The sequence below is a fragment of the Canis lupus genome, chromosome 1, assembly GCF_003254725.2.
Source record: "Canis lupus dingo isolate Sandy chromosome 1, ASM325472v2, whole genome shotgun sequence".
Taxonomy (NCBI): Eukaryota; Metazoa; Chordata; class Mammalia; order Carnivora; family Canidae; genus Canis; species Canis lupus.
In genome coordinates, this window is record NC_064243.1 from 62,472,525 (window position 1) to 62,493,915 (window position 21,391).

A 21,391-nucleotide genomic window follows, 5' to 3' on the forward strand; every position below is an offset into this window, starting at 1 on the left:
CTTCCTCTCAATTCCATGAAAAGCAAATTATTTATTATATATTTACCATAGCTAGAAAAAAAATACAGAATGAAAATGAAGTGAACATTTAGAATCAGAAAGCTCATCCTTTAAAAAATAGACCTGCAGACACAGGCATCAATTAAACCACAATCTTCCAGGAATCATGGAAAATTTGATTTTGCAATGTTACTTTTCACTGATGCAGTAGAGAGATGTTCATGTGTTGCTGATTCTTATCAGTATCTTTTTCATCCCTATAATAAAACCTCAGATATTTGAAAATCCAGTCCATGCAGACGGTTGTAAGCATCTCAATCAGAGTGAATCAGAATTTAGGAAGCGGTACCTCTCTTGTTTTATATGGATCCTTTCCCACATATTAACGTTCTCTTCCTTCCCAGCCAAAAAACCTGGGAGTGAAGGACAGTCTCTGTGCATCCCATACCAAAGCAGACAAACCAGCCTGTCACAAGTAGAGGATCTGATCCTGTCCAGAGGACAAGAGAAGCAGGCACAAGGGAGGAAGGGAGCAATATGTTTAAAGCAAAAGCTATTTGCAAACCTCCTTTATGAAAGACAAAGGACTGAAAGATAAATAAGAAATCTGAACAAAAATAAATGCACATGTACATAATGTTGAAAAGGGTTCAGAAAAAGAGTGATGAATCTTCAGTTTAAATTATCTTCAGTATGTTTTATTTGATAAATATTGGAAGTTTTTGATGATTGCCTCCAAAAAGGTATGACAAAAAATTATATGCTATGGAGAATATGATCTCCATGTGTGCAGCAACCAATTGATTAAAATGTATCGTCTCATGATGTTCTTGGATATTTATTTCCTATGATCCATAAGAAAGAGTAGACATTTTTTTTTTCTGGTCACACTTTTTCTCTTTTCCATTAGTATTATTATTTCTTATTTACTTTCTATTTACCCCTATTTCTTCCCAACAATTCCCTCCACTTTCCTCCCTTTGATAAATTAACCCACAATTTCCTGTGGCAGTAAGTCTTAAGTCCTTTGGCCTGCAGGATCTGTACCTCATAGAGGCCTTATCTCCACTGCTTTCTGACACTAGCCCTTAACGTCAGCCAACTCTTCTTCTGATGGCCTCTATACACCATGCTTTTTTGGTCACCAACTTTGAAATAATAGAAAATATATATATTGGTTTCTACCCTTTGTCTCTGGTACAAGATTTCTAAATCTCCTGGGTGATGGAAGGGTTTTTGTTCTGATGAGGCAATGCTTGGTGGGCTCCTGGATGGGGGTTGGTCACCCAAAAGTCCAAGCTGTGATTAGAAGCTGGAACTTTCAGTTCCACTTCCCATCCTCCAGAAAGGGGAAGGGGGCTGGAGATTGAGATAATGATCAATCATGCCTATGTAATAAAGCCTCCATAAAAAAAATCTCAGAGGTACAGGGTTCAGGGAACTTCTGGGTTGGTAAACACACCTACATACAAGGAAAATGGCTCACCCCAACTCCACAGGGACAGATGTTCCTGTGTTTCGGACCCTTTCAGACCTTGCCCGATGTACCTCTTCATCTGGCTGTTCATCTGTATCCTTTATAATATCCTTTATTATATAATAAACTAGTAAATGTAGTAGCGATTCTCTACATTCCATAAGCTGTTCCAGCAAATGAATCCAAAGGAAGAAGTGATGAGAACCTCTAATTTCTAGCCATCTTGGACAGAAATTGTGAGTAACTTGGGACCTACCACTTATGGTTGGCAACTGAGGTAGGAAGCAGGCTTGTAGGACTGAGCCCTTAAACTGTGCTGTGCTAAGTCCAGGGTAGTGTCAGAAGTGACTGACATTGTGTGACACCTAGCTGGCATCACAGATAATTTCTTGGTGTGGAAACCAACCAACCAACCAACCAACCAACCAACCAACCAACCATACATCTAGTGTAGGAAGTTCTGGGAGCATGATACTTCTGTCAGAGTGAATAAGAGACAGGAGAAATGAGTTTTTCTTCATATCATTTCCATCTTTTTCCAGTCATTCAAAGCAAACTATTCTTCCAAGTACAAATTCTGGAATCACCTCCTTCACTAAGTGTACCCTGACTACCTGTGGGTGTAGGGGAAGAGTGTAGAGTGGGATGGTTTCAGAGGGCTTTCCTGAGGATCAAGTGGGAGCTTTGCCCTTGCATCCATGAGACAATTCTGTACCCTTGTAATTACTTTCCTTTTTGAAATCCCTGAAGCAAGTTCATGTGGGGTTCTATTATTTGCAGTCAAGGAGTGTTGAATGAGATATGTGGCAAGTACCACATTTAATGTTTGTCTTGTGGGTCATCAATACTCACTATGTGATGGGCACAATGGAAGCACTCAATAGATATTGAGATCTGTTCCATCCAATGCAGTAGCTACTAACCACATGAGGATTTGGGCTACTGAAATGTGACTAGTACCAACTGAAATGTGCTATAAGTGTAAATCACACACACAATTAAAAAATAGTGTAAATATCAATATATTTCTGAATTGATACATGCAGAAATAATATTTATATAGAGAGTTAAATAAACATTGAAATTATTTTAACATGTTTCTCCTGACCCTTTTAATGTATCTACTAGAAAATTTAAAATTACATGTGTTGTTCACATGATTTTGCACTAGACAGAACTGATTTAAAATGATGGTTTTTTAAAATCAGAAAACATGGGAGGGAAAGTTCTATTTCCCAGAATTTTAGGAGCTTATGGAAAATTAAAGTCGTATCCTGTATATTTAGAATGCCTATGTGTGTCTAGATATTGATATTTTAGAGGGTATTTTCTGAGAGTTTTGTCTGTTTACAACCTAAAGCTTAGATCCATTCCTAACTCTGTTATTCTTCTCAGATATACAATTATATTTAAGTTAATGAACATTGAAAAACATCAGCGAATAAAACATGATCGCTCAACCATATGTGCTCTGTAGCAAATCTTTAGTGATTGAAGGTTTAAGGCAGAAACAAGATTATTTTATTTCATTCTACTTAAATTGCTGAAAAAATTATGTATTTGAATGCAAGTCACTTTAATCTTCAGGCTTGAGAACATGAAAAGTATTTGTTCCAACTCATCATTTCAAATAACATAGTTTTTTAAGTTTCAACATAACTAATTTTAAAAGTTAAATTCCTGTCAGAAGGTTTAGTATGAAGTGACTCAATCTCTGAACACATTAAAAATATAAATATTTTATGAATTTTAGCTGGAGATTTATACTGCATGCCAAAGAGAATTTATCTTCAATACAAGCAGTACTTACTTGATACTCTTGCAGGTTTTTCTGCTAAAAATAAAAGAAAATAAGTTTTGTTTAACTTAGATAAAATGCAAAGAAATTATACGTTGATGGACCACATGAAAGAATCTAACATCTTTTGACTTTCTTATTAAGAGTTAATGAAAAGAGGATCCCTGGGTGGCTCAGTGATTTAACACCTGTCTTCGGCCTAGGGTGGGATCCTGGAGACCTGGGATGGAGTCCCCCATAGGGCTCCCTGTATGGAGCCTGCTCCTCCCTCTGCCTGTGTCTTGCCTCTCTTTCTCTGTGTCTCTCATGAATAAATAAAGACTTTTAAAAAAAGAGTTAATGAAAGAATATAACTATTGCCTGAGAACATGGGTCTTTGAATATATTGATTATTTTTATGTGAAATATCAGAAAAGCTATTAATCATTGTAGATGTCACAACATATTTACACTTTTAAAATACTAAAATCAGTAGGATCTTTGTTAAATTAAGGATCTTGATTCAATTCTAATTATAGCTGACTTGAGTAAAAATACTTTGTATTATGTAATTAATCTAAATATTTGTTTAAATTTTCAATTCCATAAAATGTATCCTTGAGAATTATTTTCCTTTCAAAAATTATAAGGACAAATAACTAAACCTTAATAAACTACATGCAAAATTAGTTTAATTTTTCATAACCATTTGTCTATTAGTTTCAATGAGAAACCATCATTCTTCAAAGTAGTATTGTTTTACATTAAAGTGTGTGTATATAGGACAAAAATATAAAGTGAGATGTTTGTCCCAAATACTATAACAGAAATGCTAACTTCTTGAAAAGTAAAAAAAAAAAAAAAAAAAAAAAAAATTTCATAACACTTACTTTGTACTATATTAGTCTAACTTCTTTTTTTTAAATATGGTTGACATAATTTTACAGAAGTTTCAGGTATATAATTTGGTGATTTGACAGGTTTATACATTATGGAATGTTCACCCCAAGTGTAGCTACTGTCCCATTAGTCTAATTTAAAGGGCTGGACTTGATATATAAATTTTTAAATGAATCTGCATTACATGATTTATTTTGAGACTTGTAGAGTTTCTAATATAAACCCAAGGGTTACAAATTTACCAAAGTTAGTTAATACCAATAAAATTTTTTTCATTTGAGACACTTACGATTTTAGTGATATTACGACCACATGCCTCACGTATAAAATTACAAAATAGCATGTCATTTTTTCCTTTAAAAATACTTTCACTGGCTAAAAAATGGAAACTTAAAAGGAATACAACAAACATTTATTGAAATACAATGAACATCTGTTGAATGAAGGAATGAATAAGAATGTGCCTGTGTTCTCAACTAGCTCAGGGTTAGTCTTGTGCTTTTACTTATAATACCTTGTTTTGTGTATTCATAATATGAAGACCTTGGAAATGATGGGCTCCAGATTGGGGTAAGAAAGGACTGTCTATCCAAAGCCTAAATGCCTTGTACAGCCCTCAAGTTATAGTTTGAACAGACTACTCACTTGGGGACAAAGTTGAGTACATTTACATTTTACCTTTGGGCTGCTCTGATTGGTAGAAAGCTTCTCCAATGTGTGCCATAGTGTGATGGGGTAGTGAAATGTAAATGAATGAGTTCAACTCTTAAGTCTTTGGACCAAATCCTGTCTCTACCATCTAAACATTCTGGGATTTTAGACCTCCCTCATTGCACCTACCTCATCTTTAATTTGGGCATGATAATTGGGCCTGTTGTGAGGATTAAATGAACAAATAATAGGAAAGGATGTACCAAAGAGTTTTTTTAAGTAACTGGAATTTTCTTATTCTTCTGGTTAATTATTTTAAAAGTTGCTAAGCCATATTCTAAAAGTTAAGAAAGTTGAAATATAAAATTTATGCCCCTATATGCTTCTATAAATTTGGTTTGCTCTTATTGTAAATTTTACCCTCTAATATTACTGAGAATTATATGTCTAAATTACTGATAACTATATGTCTAAGTTATATGTCTAGGTAAGTCCTGCCATTTGGGGCATCCATAATACAGTAAGCAGAAAGAAGGAACCAGTGAAAATACAACACTGATTTCCCCTCCCCCCACACTGGAATTCCATATATTTACAATGTTGAAAACAATTGTTCAATTGTGACGTTTACTTAGCATCTTAAAATTTAAAATATTTAAATCCCATTACATTTTGAATTAATTACATTTGTTCAAAATTATATCACCTAGGCTATATAATTCAGTTATAACATGTATTTATAGTTTTTTGATAGTCAATATCACCGAAATAGGTCATTCTCATTTTAGGTGAAGGACATCTTCCTGCTGTGCACATGCTGGCATTTTCCCTCTACAAAACACGTTTTGTCTAGGTGGACTTAATTTAAAGGCCAACTTTAAAAAAAAACTTTATTTATGATAATGGTTATATTTATGTAATACATAAAATAATTGTCAGCTCTATTTTTTTTTTACTGCTATATCATTTTTGACCTTATAATTCATATTATGAAAGTCTTTTGTAAAAGAGAAATTTATCTTCTGGTATGTACTGGAATATTTTATTGAATGATTATGTTGTTAATAGTTCAGATTTCTTCTTTCTAGTTTTCCATGGAAATGTAAATCTCCTGCTAGGTTTCCCACCTGTCCACTTCCTCTGCCATTAGCAGAAGTGTATAAATGCTAGACTTCGTTGCTTTAAAAAATTTTAGTGTTAATATTAAGTGCAAGCATAATTTAGACACCTCACCTCCAATTTAGCATTTGAATATTTACAAAGTTGATTCAGGATTACCTTTTGTCACGTTGTGTGATTGAAGACTTTCTTTTCTTGTTGAGACTGTGGATAAGGAAAATGTAAATTAAACTCTGACTTTTTAAAGGGAATTTTCATTAAAATTTTGGCTCACTTCAACTAAGCTTTGGGAACATGGGAATTATTTAATTAATGTAAATATTTTCTCAGGGTCATTAAAAAATTTTCTCTTCTAAAACCTAACAAAAACAAATGTCACCAGTAGAGATTGTTTTGTTTGCATAAACAGATTTACATGTTTGCAGTGATTACAGTATTTAATGAGACTCCATGTACAATGGGTCATTCTAAGTAACTGAATTTGGAGATAAAACAAACAAACAAACAAACAAAAACAAAAACAAACAAACAAACAAAAAAACCGAACCTGTCGTATTATTAACAATTTTTTTGATATGTTTAAGAATGCTTTCCTCTTGATACAATAGATATTTCTTTATAAGTAAGGCCTTTATAAGTTTTTCAGATAACTACTTTGAAAATCAGTGATTATCATTATATTTTGTAGTTTAGCAAATAAACACACCCAATGTTAAGAAAATAAAGTCCTCTGTGATGCAGCTTCTAAACTTGTTGCTCACCAATGGCACAACAACACATGAATGCACGCTTGCTGGGACTGGCCTGCTGTCCATTGTTCCTTCAACCCAGCCATTACCACATATCCGTATTTCCCACATTTCTTCCTTTAATTACACTAGTGCTCATCATATACACTACAAGTTTTATCTTAAAGTGATATAAATGGGGCGCCTGGGTGGCTGAGTCAGTTAAGCATCTGCCTTTGGCTCAGGTCATGATCCCAGAGTCCTGGGATTAAGCCCGGCATCAGGCCACCTGCTCAGTGGTGAGTCTGCTTCTCCCTCTCTCTCTCTCTGCTTCTACTCTCTCTCTCTCTCTCTCCCCCTCAATAAATAAATTAATAAAGTCTTTTAAAAAATAAAAATAATAAAGTGAAAAAATAAGCCTCAATTATTTTTTCTTTAGGGCTTTGCAGTATGTTTTTCAGTCTTTTAAAGATTACCTTTTTCTTCTTTAAGATGTTTCATTTCTGCTTTTTCTGTAGAGAAAAAAAAAAGGTAATTTTGAGTCATATATCATTTATTCATAGGTTTTCCTAAGGTTTGGAATGAAATTTTTTGTAGTCAATATTCACAATTCAGGCATTATATGAAAAGAATTCTATGTTGTTAATTTAGAAATAGCAGAACCTAAACCTAACCTTCTATTCTCTTTAGATATCTAATAACAAATGACGCCTACCCTCTTGCTTGGAAAATGCTACAGTGAACTGTAATTCTGAAACATGCTTTAAAAATCTCTTTCCACATTTTCGGGAATTGCTAAATGATCTAATTTGTATAATTATGTATTTTTATTTCTGTGTTTTTATTGTTAATTGGGTGTACATGTCTTTAAATGTCATCTTTACCTTTACTTTCTTTTTCAGATTTTTCAATTTTCTTCTTCCCTAGGGGGGAAATATAACAAGAAATCATCAGTTTAAAAAAATGACTTCTTACTCAATTGTGAAGTGAATACTTGGAGATGAGACTTAATCCCATAAGTGGAGGGGGTCAGGGCTCTGCTTTTTCAAAATACGAAGGAAGAGTATGCCTCCTATTGTGTGAGAACATGTATATTTTTGTTACGCTTGGTTATTTGGCTTATATTCAGTCACCTGGATGGCAGAGTCCTCTCCCTTTTTCTTTTTATCTCTGTTTTCATGTGCTTTGAAGGAAAGCTCTAGCAAGCCATGCATTTAAATGTAAACTAGTAACAACAGGAAAAACATCCAAAATTTCAATTGTTTTCTTTAGGAAATGAGAATCTGGTGCTATGGATGCTCAATAAATAAACTGAAATAAAAACAATGAGAGTCACAAAATATCTCCAAGCAAAAAGTGGACACATGCCTTTTCAGAAGTTTCAGTTGATTAATGGTTTTTCTTCAACTGGATATATCAAACGATACTGAGAAGAAAACCAGGTAGTGGGGATGTGGCATATCTTATCTTATTTAAAGCTCATAACAAGCCAAAATTTGGGAAGTCATTTTGTCTGTTCTATAGATGAGGAAACCAGGAATCTGAGCCATCCAACAGATTTTCCCAAATGTTACACAGCTAGATAGAGATTCAAATTTACACATAAATCTGTCTTCACGGATCTATGTTCCCTCCTTTGGGAAAGTAATTTTTTACCTGATTCTGTGACTTCTGGTGTTTCCTCTTTAAGGAAAAAAAAAAAGAATATAGTAAAAAAAGAAAAGGACAGAATAGTATTTCAGTAGCAGACGATTGAGCTTTATCTCTAGGTATTTCCTATTAAATTCCACGAGTAATGACAATAAACACATATGCTCAGAATGGCAAAGAGATACACTAATAACCAATATCTCTGAAAACTAACTAGAACTCTATTTGGAAATTAGAACTACTCGATAAAGGAACCTAACACATTCTATGCCTAAATGGTCGCATTAATCAATTTGAAGTCCTTTGGATGGTTTTCTTAATTACAAATTACAAATTATAAATCTCTGCTTCACAGACTTTTAACTTGTTCTTCATATATGCACGAATACATTCATTCATTGAATATTTATAAAGTAACTTCAGGTATTAGATGTTATACTAACTGCAATGGGTGGGATTGTGGGATGAGGTTGAAAAATATCACAGAAATTCAAATCTTGGTGACTTTTGTCAGAGTAGTGAGACAAGATATAAAATGTTATTTATCTTTAGTCTCTGATAATACAGAAACAGCCTCTGTTTTTGTTCTTTTAGTTAATGCATAGACCAATAATATTGGAAAAAGTAACATGACAGGATTTTTAAAAATATATTTTTCCTCACAGTTCAGTTCAAGTGAGAACATACCTATAAACCTGATACATTTAATTATAAGTCTTCTATAGCTTCTCTGGAAGCTTTATTCAAAACTTAAGAAAAAATTATTAAAATATTTTATGATAATAAAGACAGAAATGAATAACATTTCATAAACGAAACAGTATTTACAAGTGATTATGGTGAACTTCATATTAGCATTCTAGTTTTGACTTTCAACTCTTAATTTTTGCATACCCTTAGCAATAATAAAAGCTAAATGTACTAGAGATTTTCTCCAACCCAAAGGCAACATTTAATATTTTAACATCAAATTCAATTAGAAGAAAATTGTAGCTGCATTTGTAAGGAGCCTGTCATGATACTCTTAAGGAACAGGGTTACTCCTTGGCATTTAAAAACTTTAGATAGAACTTCTAGATACACTTTTGATTGAAATGCACATATTTTTACCCCAGGTTAAAGTCTGGGTCATAATTTAACAGTATTAAATAATTATTTCATTTTTATGAATTACATAAAACTTCATAAATTTTCAAAAGCTGTTGCATTGGTATTATTGCTTGGAATGTCAAAATAAAATAGAGATTCTGAAATACTAAAAACAACTTACCTTCAGGTGTTGAAAAAGTAAAATAATAAAAGTCTAATGTGCTAAGATTAATAATTGGAGACAGGTATTATGTGTTCTAAATTTTTCTTAACCCAGCAGTGACTATTAGAGGAATCTCCATACCGTGTTTACTCAATACATCCTCACAAACAAATGGAGGTACATAAAAGAGAGATGAAACCACTTTTTTTTCCTACACAAACATTACTTATCTTAGTAAATGCATTAATTACATAGGCATGAAAACAGAAAACATTTTTGGCATTCCTTCACATACCCTGGTACAGTGTAATATAACTGATTGGTGCTCAGTAAAGTCACGTTCAAGGATTAATGAATACGATACACACAATATTCTTTGTCAGAATCATTTATATAGGTGATGGTGTCCTGCCTATTGCACTAATAAACACACTGTCTTTTTTTTTGGCTGCATATACAATACAAAGAGATCATAAAATTAGTGTGATTCAAATAACAAATTCTTAAAATTTTAAAGTGGTACACTTACTTGAGGTTGGTTTGGGTTTGTCTAAAAAGTAAAGAAGAAAAGTAAACTGGTGATCATTTTTCCCCTATAGGTAAATATCAGCACTTTATATTCCTATTTCTGTCCAAGTTAAACTAGAAGTAGGCTAAACATATTAAAATGAGCAATAGAAAATGCATTTTGAATAATTTTAAAGTTATATTCCTAACGAATTCCCTGCAGAAGAAATCGTAAAGCTTTCAGATATAGAATATTCTTGGTCTCTTCATCCCTATGAAATCTTATCTGATTTAATGCAATATGAATGCTCATGGTAATTTGAATGCCTCACTGTTTCTGAAGAGCGTAAAATGCATATTGTGTCATCATCCTCTCAGAATGCATGTTAGTATTAATATTCTAAATTTTTCTTAGAAAAAGAGAAGGAAGGATATTTTCACACCCTCCAGCAGTGTGTGCCTTAGAGTTTGAATGATGCCAACTACCATATCTTTTAAAAAATCAAATAGCATTTTTTTTAAAGAATGAAGCTACCATTTACATATTTTATATTTAAGAAAAGATATCAAGTGGAAATTCATGATTAGTTTTTAGTAAAAGGTAATTTCTGTAATTTGGCAAGATATTTTACAAGCTTACCTTGAATCAACTTAATCAGTGTTACAAATGGCATTAATACGGACAACAGTGAAAGGGGCTTGTGAACCATGAATGTAATACTATTTTGTTAATACTGCTATTACTATTATAAATATAAGAGACTCTTATCTATAGAGAACAAACTGAGGGTTGGTAGGAGGGCGGTGGGCAGGGGGATGGGCTAAATGGGTGACGAGTATTATGGAGGGCACTTGTGATGAGCACTGGGTGTTGTATGCAAGTGATGAAGCACTGAATTTTACTCCTGAAACCAATATTATACTATATGTTAACTAACTGGAATTGAAATAAAAGCACAAAAACAAAAAAAAAACCCTTACTGTATCATAATAGTATGTTTGACAATCCTACACATATGTGTTATAATACTTAGCAAAATGTATGTTTTTCAACAGTAACACAACCGTAATGTCAGATAAACTAGATTTCCTAGAAAACCAGAAGACTGAACAGTACCAGGAAATAAGATGAAAAACACTCATATGCTCTGTTTGAATTTTTAAACCTAATAACACTAGTGACTTAAGACAATGTAAAAGCACCTGTTTTTATAGTTGGAGATTCTTTTTCTTGATGTTCAGCTTTTTCTAGAAAGAGAAATTAAAATTAATTGGCAATCTATGGATTGTTTGTGTAGCAAGCATTTCTTATTTATGTATTTGCGGGTGATCCTCAGTTTATATAGGAAGCATGCCCTCAAAGTCATTTGCATGTTGGAACACAGAAAGCACATTGCCATAGAAACGGATTATAAACAAGGTCAGGTTCATTCTCAGGGCATCCTGTAAGACAGTCGGAAGATACTAGCCCTCTTGGGGCCTTGTGGTATAGGAAGAAGAGGATAGAATATTACAAAGAGGAGAAAAAAAAAGAGGATTTTTCTTTCTCTGCTGAAGGTAAAATCATTCCTTGGGGATAATTTAAAGTAGATGACATTTACCTTTGGCATTTTACAAGCTCCACTTTTTACCCCTCTGACTCCGCCTAGTTCCTTTTTGCCAGGTCAGAAGCAATTTGTGCCGGACATTAGTTTCTCATTGAAAATTTAACCTAGACCCCCCGCCCCCCTATACCAGAAAGTATCACATTCTGTATTTTCATTTTCCTGGACCACCTTCTCCTTCCAGCTCCAGTTCGAACTCTCAGAGATGAAACTCAACTGAGTCTAGGACAGGACAAATGGAATCAAATATGCAATTGATATTCCTCTGAAAAATATTTGAAATAAAAAAAAATAGGAGATCTCTCTCTTTCCTTAAAAGTGGAATTTCAAATGAAGCCATTATAGGGTAGGATACTTTGAATGGAGTTAAGAATAGTTGGAAATAGAGCCGATCACTGCCAAGTGTTAGTGCTTCAAATCACCCTCAAGGTTAGTCCTCTTGAGCTGTTATTGATGTTTACCTGTCTTTTTCTTCCCTCACTCCTGAATTTGGAGATGCTAAAAGTACTACCATTTTTCCCCAACAACATGCACCAGGAGTGAAGTAGGTGGGAAGATGTAGGACCTAGGTGGTCGTAAGACTAAACTGGATATTTGTAATTTGGGGCTTGACAGTATTTAAGAATAAAACTTTCATGAACTAAATCTGTATAACTGTTAATATTCGATAAACATGCAAAATAAAATAAAATTGAAAAGCTGATATTCAACTTATTAAACTGTCACAATAACAGCTCTGCAAAAGTATACTGGATTACAGTGACGATAATAATATAAAATGCATACTCAACATACATGCAACATGTTCTAGAATGTGAATATATTCTATTAGGCTCCATACATTTGCACCTTACCTCCTGAAACCACTTATGAGGTCTCCTAACTGAACTCACCAAATTCATCTTTGGACTGTGTCGATCCATTTTTCATACAGGATCCAGGGAATATTAGACTCACACACTTTCATTGAAATTGTGTTACATAAATACACAGAATTCAAGGACCAACATCACAATTTGGACACACTTTTGGACTTATTTACTATCTGTGTGACAATGAGCCCATGCTCATGCCTTTCTGAGCCCAATAGTCAGCTTTTGAACTCTCTGCCACTGTAATCTCTGAAAATGGATGATCTTTTAAGTTCATACTCATGAGAAAAAGTCCATGATTTTAATAAACAAATGGCAATATGATTATGATCTCTGGATTTCTAACCACCAAAGTCTACCTACAGTGTGATTAATGCTACTTACCCAAACCAATATGTGGTTCATAACACTGATACTGTGTATCATTTCATTCTCCTTTGTTATTTGTTATGTGTGTTTGAGAGATTGCCAGTTCATCCTAACTTTTTAGTGGTATTTTATAGCTCATATGGACTCACTCAATAGTGATACAACTTCCAGAGATTTCCTCTGTATAACTATAGCAAAGTATTTTTTTAAAGATTTTATTTATTTATTCACAAGAGACACAGAGAGGCAGAGACAGAGGCAGAGGGAGAAGCAGGCTCCCTGTGGGATTTGGTCCCGGAACCCCGGAATCACACACCCTGAGTGGAAGGCAGATGCTCAACCACTGAGCCACCCAGGTGTCCCTATAGCAAAGTATTAATAGTGTAAGACAAAGATGTCAAAAAGCTATAGCAAAACATTATTTTATCATCTATACAGCTAATTTAAACTAAGGTAATACTAAAATTAACAATTAAAGGGGAAAAAACAAGCAAATTATTAAAGTTGAAATGGCCAAGCAATGCTTTTTAGACTTTATTCCTTTCATCTCTTACTTGCTGGTTTGGGCTTGACTGTAGAGAAGAACAGAGAAAAGAAAATGGCATATTGATGAGTACAAACCATTGAAAAAGGTAACTCTTTATCTTCTGTATTTTTTCTTCTTAGTTTTAGGTTTTCTTCTTATATTAGGCTTATTCCATTCTCTCTGAGCACTATTATTTCACTCTCAGAAAATACTTCAATCGCACTGCTTGCTGAAGAGTTAAGACACACCAAAATGTATGCAAAATTTAAAGCTATATATTTGACATACAAATACATTGGGCTAGCCTCTTGCTAATCCCCAAATACCCATATAACTAAACGAGACCCTCAGAGGCCACATTAACACCTTAGGGTGCAAATTAGAAGAATACTAGCTGAAATTATGAGCTTTGACAATGGCTTTAATAGAGTACAAGGGACATGTGAAGTGATGTGTAAATGACCTTATAAAGTTTCTTTCTTTCTCATGTGTTAATAGTCTATAATTTTATAATTAGTTTTTTCCTGAATTCTATTATATTTTCTTCTGAGAAATTGGATTTAAATCTGATTGTCATGATTATCTTAGTTAAAATGAAATTATATCACAGACTTTTTCTTTTGAAATGAACTTTTTTTGCGTTTAGTAAGAAATGGGACTCTGTTAACTGCCTGTTGCCCACTTGGAATTCAGTGAAGAGATTCAGTAGTTTGGGATGTCAGCTGAGGTGAAGACCCTGTTTCATTCATCCCTATAGGAAAGAACTTCAGAATGGCCAAGAGCATGTACACCCCTCTTTTCTCCTCACCTGAAATACTGAGAGATACAGTTTTAATATTGTATGTTGTCTATGTTCATACAACCATATAACTGTCTGTGGAGCCCTCATGAAAGGATATTTTTCCATATAATACATAAACAGTAGATTTCATAGTTTCAGACTCCTGTGATCTTACAGTTGAGGAAATGTGGTTTTAAAATAAGATTAAATACCTGGTAGTATATGATAACCAATGAATTACTTGGATTACCTCACAAGTTCTATGTAAGTTTAGATCAAACAGACTTAAATAATTAAATTACAATATTCTAGTATTCCATTGTTAATTTTATTGACTATTTCTTTCAGTATTTATAAGAATTTGTAATCTTAGAATTTATGGTGCTGAAACTCTGCACACTTCAGTGAAGATATGTGTGTACTCAAGTAACATAAAGCTCATAAATAGGAGAAAAATATGAAATATCTTATTTACCTGTTTTTTCTATAGCTGCTTTTTCTGTAGCTTTTACCTGCTTGACAACTTTTTCTTCTGTGATAGGAAAAAATGTTAACACAAGTAGAAAATGTAAATGCATCAGTATAAAACAGTGACATATGTCAAGTTTGATATTTTGTATTCTCTTTGAAATAACACCAATACTGAGAAAAACTTGTTTTTTTTTTTGTTTTTTTTGTTTTTTTTTTTTCCAGAAAAGCAGCAAGTGATATCTTCCATTCAAATTGGGTGGAGCACAAAGAAAATGTGTCCAGCTGCAGACATCCTTTGCAACTCTCCTGCCCTAAAATTTTTGCCAATTGGAATTATTCCCTGACCTGCCAATACACATCTACCCCTTGCCTTCACTGTATTTCACTGTATTTATCTACACAGGGGTTGTTTTATAAGACACGTGTTCTTTTTAAGTAATTGAACTAGAGCAGGAAGAAACAATTTTTTATTTTTCTTGTGCAAGATTCCTCCCTGAGAACCCAAGATTAGTCTTGCAACACAAGTTTTTTATGGTGCAAAGTTGGGGAAGGGCAAGAGGAATACATGTAGGGGATGTCTTCTGTCCTCTATATGGTTTTATAGATATAGTCAAAGAGATTTGGGTCAACGTAGAGAGATTAGGACGATGATCCTATGTAAAATTGACCTTGTCAATAATTCAACAGCGGGAATGAGTCAATTAGAAAGTTTCCCTGGGAAGCAGAATTTAGAGTATGAACATTATCCCTAAAATAAAAGGAAGGTATGGCTGGAGGACAGTATGCTTATTGTACTCTCAGAGACTAAAGTCTCACTCTGTATTTCGGCTCAAAATGACTGACATTTGGGACAATCAAGAAAATAATAGGGTTTTATTATTCATTAATGAGGAGCTTCTAAAAGTTATTTCTAAGGTTCTGCTTAGAACCTTAGAATACAGACAGCTATTCTTGGCTCCTCATGCTCCTGGTCTGCTTTTCATATTCCTGTTGGTGTCTCATATACTTTAAAACATAGGCAAAGGAAATCAAATGGCCTGAAACCCATTTTAAACAGTTTTTCTACAGTAAAAAGTCTGAAAGTGTAAGCAAAATGTTTGCTAAGATAGGCTTAGAGAAACTATGTTTCTAACTTATTGAAAATTCTTCCCTAACCATGTTCATAGCTTTGGGTAAACAAGTCAGTCTGGAATGAAGGACACAATAACTGAGGCATGGGACTGTCTCAAAATTAAACTCATATTTAATTAGCATAAATGACAACTTAAAAGTTTTTATTTTTGGGGCTCCTGGGTGACTCAGTTAGGCAGCTGACTCTTGATTTTGGCTCAGGTCATGATCTCAGGGTCATGACAGCCAGTCCCTCACCTCCAGCTCTGCACACAGAGCAGGGTCTGCTTGCCTTTTCCCTACCCCCACTCTCTCAAATAATTAAATATCTTTATAAAAACTTAAACGTTTTTATTCTTGAATAAAAAAATCCAATTGATAAATTTGTGTTGGTAAATTCTGTATGTCTTTTTATGAGCAGAACATACAGGCTTACCTCTATTATCTCCAGGAATGAAAAACAAAAAAAGTGAGGCAAAGATGGAAGGAGGAAGGAGGAAGGGAAGCAGGGTGAAATGTTGATTTCCTTTTCTTGGGGTTGTTGGAATTTAAAATGATTGTGTTTGAATGAGCCATTCTGAATTATAAGTTTTCCAAAGATGACTTGCCTCAAACAGGACAGAATAAAACAACCATAGAGCCCATTCACCCGAATGCTAAGATCTCCTAATAGATGGACATCCTCCATCTAATACATAAAAAGCAGATTTCATTGTTTCAGACTCCTGCGATCTTACAGTTTGAGGAAACGTGGTTTTAAAATAAGATTAAGCTGTCTCTGTTGGGAAGGGATAGGCTAGCTGCAGGTGACACTTGACAGGTCAAGTCCTCAGACACTTGACAGGTCAAGTCCTACACGTTGTGGAGATGACTAAAATTGGAGATGTTCTAGAAGTTGGATGACTTAAGACATGAATCATCCTGAAAACTTTAGATTCGACATTAAGCTCTTCATCCTGCTGAAACTGGACCAAGGAAAGACAATTTAATACTACAGGTACCACCTGCAAAATACCTGGTTTCCCATGAGAAACAGTCTTTTCTGGTTTTGCTATGTCTTGTTCTGAAAATAATAAAAAGAAAATCTTTTTAGATATTTAGAAGATTTATAAATCAACATATGGTGGTTTTCTTTCCTATTTCATAGGCCAGTGATTTGTTATGCAGAGAATAACAGATTTCAACGAATGTGTCCATGGAGAAAAACTGTTTCTAGATTTGCATGTCATTTTAATTTATGTGAAAAACTTAAAGATTTTGGTTGCATGAAACAATATACCAAGAATTCTTATTTACATTTAAGTACTTATGACTTCCAAGACATAGGCTGCAATAAAACATAAATGCCAAAGTATAGATAGCAAGTATATATTACTGAAAATATTTAACATTTTCTTGTCAAAATTCTATATAAACATTTGGGATGAAATGGATATATATATGTATTTGAGTTTTTTTCAGATGAAGTTCAAAAGAAAATATTCATGTATGAAAAAAAAATCAGAATCAATTAAATTACCTGCAAAATTGTGGTGTTTTACAATAGTAAATAAAAGTTTGCTTATTTATTTATTTAAAAGATTTTAATCATTTATTTGACAGAGAGAGAGAGAGAGAGAGGGAGAGAGCTCCAAGTAAGGGGGGAGTAGGAGAGGGAGAAGCAGGCTCCCAGTAGAGCAGGGATCCCCGATGTGGGGCTTGATCCCAGGACCCTGAGATCATGACCTGAGCTGGAGGTAGATGCTTAATTGACTGAGCCATCCAGGTGCCCCATAAAATTTTAAATGGCAGTAGGTTGAACTACAAGTTTTAAATGGGCTTCCATTTTAAAAAAGAAAATAAGGAAAATGCAAAATGTTTCCATCTGGTCACATGCATCTGCAGAAAAAAAAATACAGTCAGAAAATAAATTATAAGAGTAATTAGGGGGCACCTGGTTGGCTCAGTCCAAAGAGTGTGAGACTCTTGATTTCAGGGTCTTGAGTTTGAGCCCCATGCTGGATGTAGAGAGTTCTTAAATAAATAAAAAAAACTTTAAAATAAATAAATACAAATTTTACAAAGACAGTACTTAGGCATTTATAAGGCTTGATACATTAAGAATATATTATTGATAAAAGCAACTAGATTTAAGCTTATGATCAGTTACTAGGTAAATTTGATGAGAATTAAAGGACTAAGATAGTATTCTATGTCCATCTAAATTTGGATTCTTGAATGTGTTGATATTGAGGAATCCTGCTGTGTAATATTTTAGTGAAGGACTAGCTTCCATAGAGCTGGAGGTTTTTTTTTTTTTTTTTTAACTTGCCTCAGGCCAGTAGCTAATTGGTACCAGAGCTAGGACTCAAACACTACATAGCAATGTAAACTTGGAAAGGTCATCTTGATTTTAGATCAATGTTACCTCTTAATAAAATGATCCTTAGTCTGGGACAATCTCTTAGTGGGAGTTTTGAGTAAATCAGACATGGGCAGAATCCTAGCTCCAATGTATTAGCTTGAAAATCTTGGAAAAATAACTTATTTTCTGAATTGAGTCTATTGAACTATTTCCACAGGCATGAAATATGGATAGTAATTGTCCTGCTGCATGTCTCTCGGAGTGATATAATGGCAATAAAAATCCTGTGCTGTTTCTGAGCTCATAATAGATGCTTAATAAGTTCTTGTCATTTTTCTCTTCAAACCCCAGTAGTCTATGAATCTGTGATTTTATAACTCTGCTATGTCCTTGGAAATAATCCTACAAATTAAATATGATCATCCTAGGGTTTGAAGAACTCCAAGAGATGTCTTCTGAAACCTAGAATGTCTGCTGCGGTCCATTTAAAGCCATCTTCTAGATGTTCTCGCTTACAGGATATCCCTGTTCTCAGCTAACCCAGTCCCATAAAACCATATTGAGCAAAAAAGTAGGAAAAATAATGAGGCTCTGGGAGACTCTGCAGATCTCCAGTTGACAGGTGGTAAGCTCTTATAGTTCTAAAAATGAAGGCAATATCAATTCTGTATCTATTCAAGAATAAAAATATTTTTACCTGGTTTTGCTTCTTTTTTAACTTGTGACTCTAAAAGGAAAACAAAAGGCAGAGATTTTAAAATCTGAAAAAATAAACCAAAGCACAAACTCATTTCTGGAAACGTTTTATTTTGTTTACCATAATTAAAAAGGCAGAATTTTACTAAAAATTATTTCAATTTCCTGCTGGTTTGTTAGTGCTGGACTATTAAGTACGCAGTAGTTAATACCATGCAATATACTTATCTGCCATTAAGTTGTTGCTACTGCTAATTAATTTCACGTTGATTTTCTGTTTTCTCAAGATGATTATTGTGGAGTATAGTTTTAGTGTCAATATAAATTATTTGATGGCAGAAAGAGTATGTTTGAAATATATTTGAATACTTTTATGATTTAAAATTTAGACAAATAGTGTTACAGGTTGAATCACATCCCACAAAAAGATATGTTGAAGTCCTAACCTGCCATACCTCAGAATGCGATCTTATTTGGAACTCAGATTGTTGCAGATGTGATTCATTAAGATAAGACAAGGTCATACTGAAGCAGGATGGGTCCTTAATTAATCCAATCTGACTGGCGTCCTTATAAGGAGAGGAAAAGAGACACAGCAATAGAGACACACTGGGAGAAGGCTATGTGATGTTGGAGACAGAGCTTGGAGTGGATGGATCTATAAGCCAAGTAATAACAAGAATCGCTCAGAAACTCCAGAAGTGAAAAGAAACTAGGAAAGATTCTCCTCTAGGCGTTTCAAAGGAAGCATGGCTTTGCTAACATCTTGACTTTAGACTTTGAGACTCTAACACTATGAGAGAGTAAATTTTTGCTGTTTTAAGCTACCTAGTTTGTGGCACTTTATTCCAGCTACCCAGGGAAACGAACAGATTTTGATACCAGGAGATAGGGTGCTGCTGTAACAAATACATATAAATGTGAAAGTGGCTTTGGAATTGGCTGATAAGTAGAGGCTGGAATATTTTTGAGATACTTGCTAGAGAAAAAAGACCCTCCATCTCCTTGAAAAGGATCCTGGTAGAAATATTGACAAAGTCTTTTCTGCTGGGACTTAGAAAGAACTAAGGAGAGCTATAAAGAAAGCTTCTGAGAATTTAGAAAATACGTATACCCTCATCAAATATATATATCAACAAAATGTTGCTGGAAATAGGAATGGTAAGTGTGCTTCTGGGGAGGTCTCAGAAGGAAATGCTATTGGACCCTGCAGGGGTGATTTTTGTTATATAGTGGCAGAGAACTTGGCTGGATTGTGTTCCTCAGTTGGGTGGTAGTGAAACCGTGCCCCATAGGGTCAATGAAGTTGAAACTAGCAGAAGTAGTAAAGCTTGTTTTTCAGAGAACATTTTCCTTCTAGTTAGCTACTATGTCTTTTTGACTCCACTAACGAATCCACTAGCTGGTTCCATAGAGGTCTGGATTCAAGGTCAACTGATACTGTTCCAACCTATGAACAAGCAAAGCTCTGAATTCTTCCCTGAGATAAGAAGCTTAAGACCCCATCCATGTCATACCAGCACCCAGGGCATGCCCATAGTCCCTTCTCCTCATCCTAAGACAACCTCCTGAAATCAGGGGCCGAATTTTGCCTTGTTCTAGTGTTAAGTCTCCATTACAAAGTGAACATGAGATGGATATCACATATACATTTGCTCAATGCACATGCTCCAGCTTTCCTCTCCCCACTCTTTTCATCAGTATGTATGTAATCTACTACCCTGAATTTCCCCTTTATTTTTTTTAAAGATGTTATTTACTTACTTGAGAGAGAGAATAAGTATGAGCAGTGGGGAGGAGCAGAGGGAGAGGGTCAGCAGGAGAGTGAGGGGGAGAAACAGACTCCTTGCAGAGCAGAGAGCCTGCGCCTGGGGCTCCATCCTGGGACCCTGGGACCCTATCCTGGGACCCTGGGACCCCATCCTGGGACCCTGGGACCGACCTGAGCTGAAGGCAGACACTTAACTGACAGAGCCACCTAGGTGCCCCTGAATTTCCCCTTTAAAAGCTCCTGCTTCTTAACTGGGAAACTGGGAGATGGACTTTGGACCTCAGTTTACCACCTCTCCAGGTTGCCAGACGTTTGAATAAAGCAACCTTTCCTTTGCAACCAACATTTGTCTCTGGAATATTGGCTTTCAAGCAGTGAGCAGCTGAACTTGGGTTTTAATAACAGAAGGTAGATCTGTAAGTGAAGAACATGGATATCTAGCCAAAGAAATTTCCAAGTAAAGTGTGGAAGGTGCGGCCTGATTTCTCTTTGCTGCTTATAATAAAATGTGAAAGGGAAGATTAGTTGTGGTGCGAACTGTTAAGCAGAAAGAATCAGTACTTGATGATTTGGAAAATTCTCAACTTATTGAGACAGCGTGCCATGGAGCAGGGCCAGGAGAGTGGCTGGACAAACTTGCAGATCCAACCTACCACCTCAGCAGAAGGTAGGGTTGGAAATGTAGTTACGAGGAAAGATCTGTGGAGGACTGCCTTGTCCAATGGCATGGATCATCATGATTTGAATGCAGAACTTGTCATATATTTGAGAATTCTATCCAAATAA

At 34.6% G+C, this 21,391-nt stretch overlaps 1 protein-coding gene and 1 long non-coding RNA gene across 18 annotated transcripts in view; one reads left to right on the forward strand and one right to left on the reverse strand.

Annotated features, from left to right (window-relative positions):
- Positions 1 to 21,391, reverse strand: part of TRDN (triadin) — a 362,541-nt gene that overhangs the window by 24,322 nt on the left and 316,828 nt on the right. For 8 of the 17 annotated variants that reach the window (XM_035705844.2, XM_035705847.2, XM_049115164.1 and 5 more), the window contains 11 exons: positions 18,836 to 18,865; positions 16,810 to 16,857; positions 14,689 to 14,745; positions 13,461 to 13,478; positions 11,265 to 11,309; positions 10,084 to 10,104; positions 8,309 to 8,335; positions 7,537 to 7,575; positions 7,129 to 7,164; positions 6,084 to 6,128; positions 3,288 to 3,311 (listed from right to left, as the gene is read on the reverse strand). In XM_035705844.2, the coding sequence (XP_035561737.2) occupies positions 3,288 to 3,311; positions 6,084 to 6,128; positions 7,129 to 7,164; positions 7,537 to 7,575; positions 8,309 to 8,335; positions 10,084 to 10,104; positions 11,265 to 11,309; positions 13,461 to 13,478; positions 14,689 to 14,745; positions 16,810 to 16,857; positions 18,836 to 18,865 (390 nt within the window). Of the gene's footprint in view, positions 1 to 3,287; positions 3,312 to 6,083; positions 6,129 to 7,128; positions 7,165 to 7,536; positions 7,576 to 8,308; positions 8,336 to 10,083; positions 10,105 to 11,264; positions 11,310 to 13,460; positions 13,483 to 14,688; positions 14,746 to 16,809; positions 16,858 to 18,835; positions 18,866 to 21,391 lie in introns of those variants that run through there. The other 9 variants (XM_049115137.1, XM_049115138.1, XM_049115149.1 and 6 more) reach the window with 9 other exon arrangements.
- Positions 11,469 to 15,064, forward strand: LOC118352238 (uncharacterized). Its single transcript, XR_004809077.2, has 3 exons — positions 11,469 to 11,618; positions 13,485 to 13,538; positions 14,907 to 15,064. It is a non-coding gene; the product is annotated as an uncharacterized LOC118352238 (long non-coding RNA).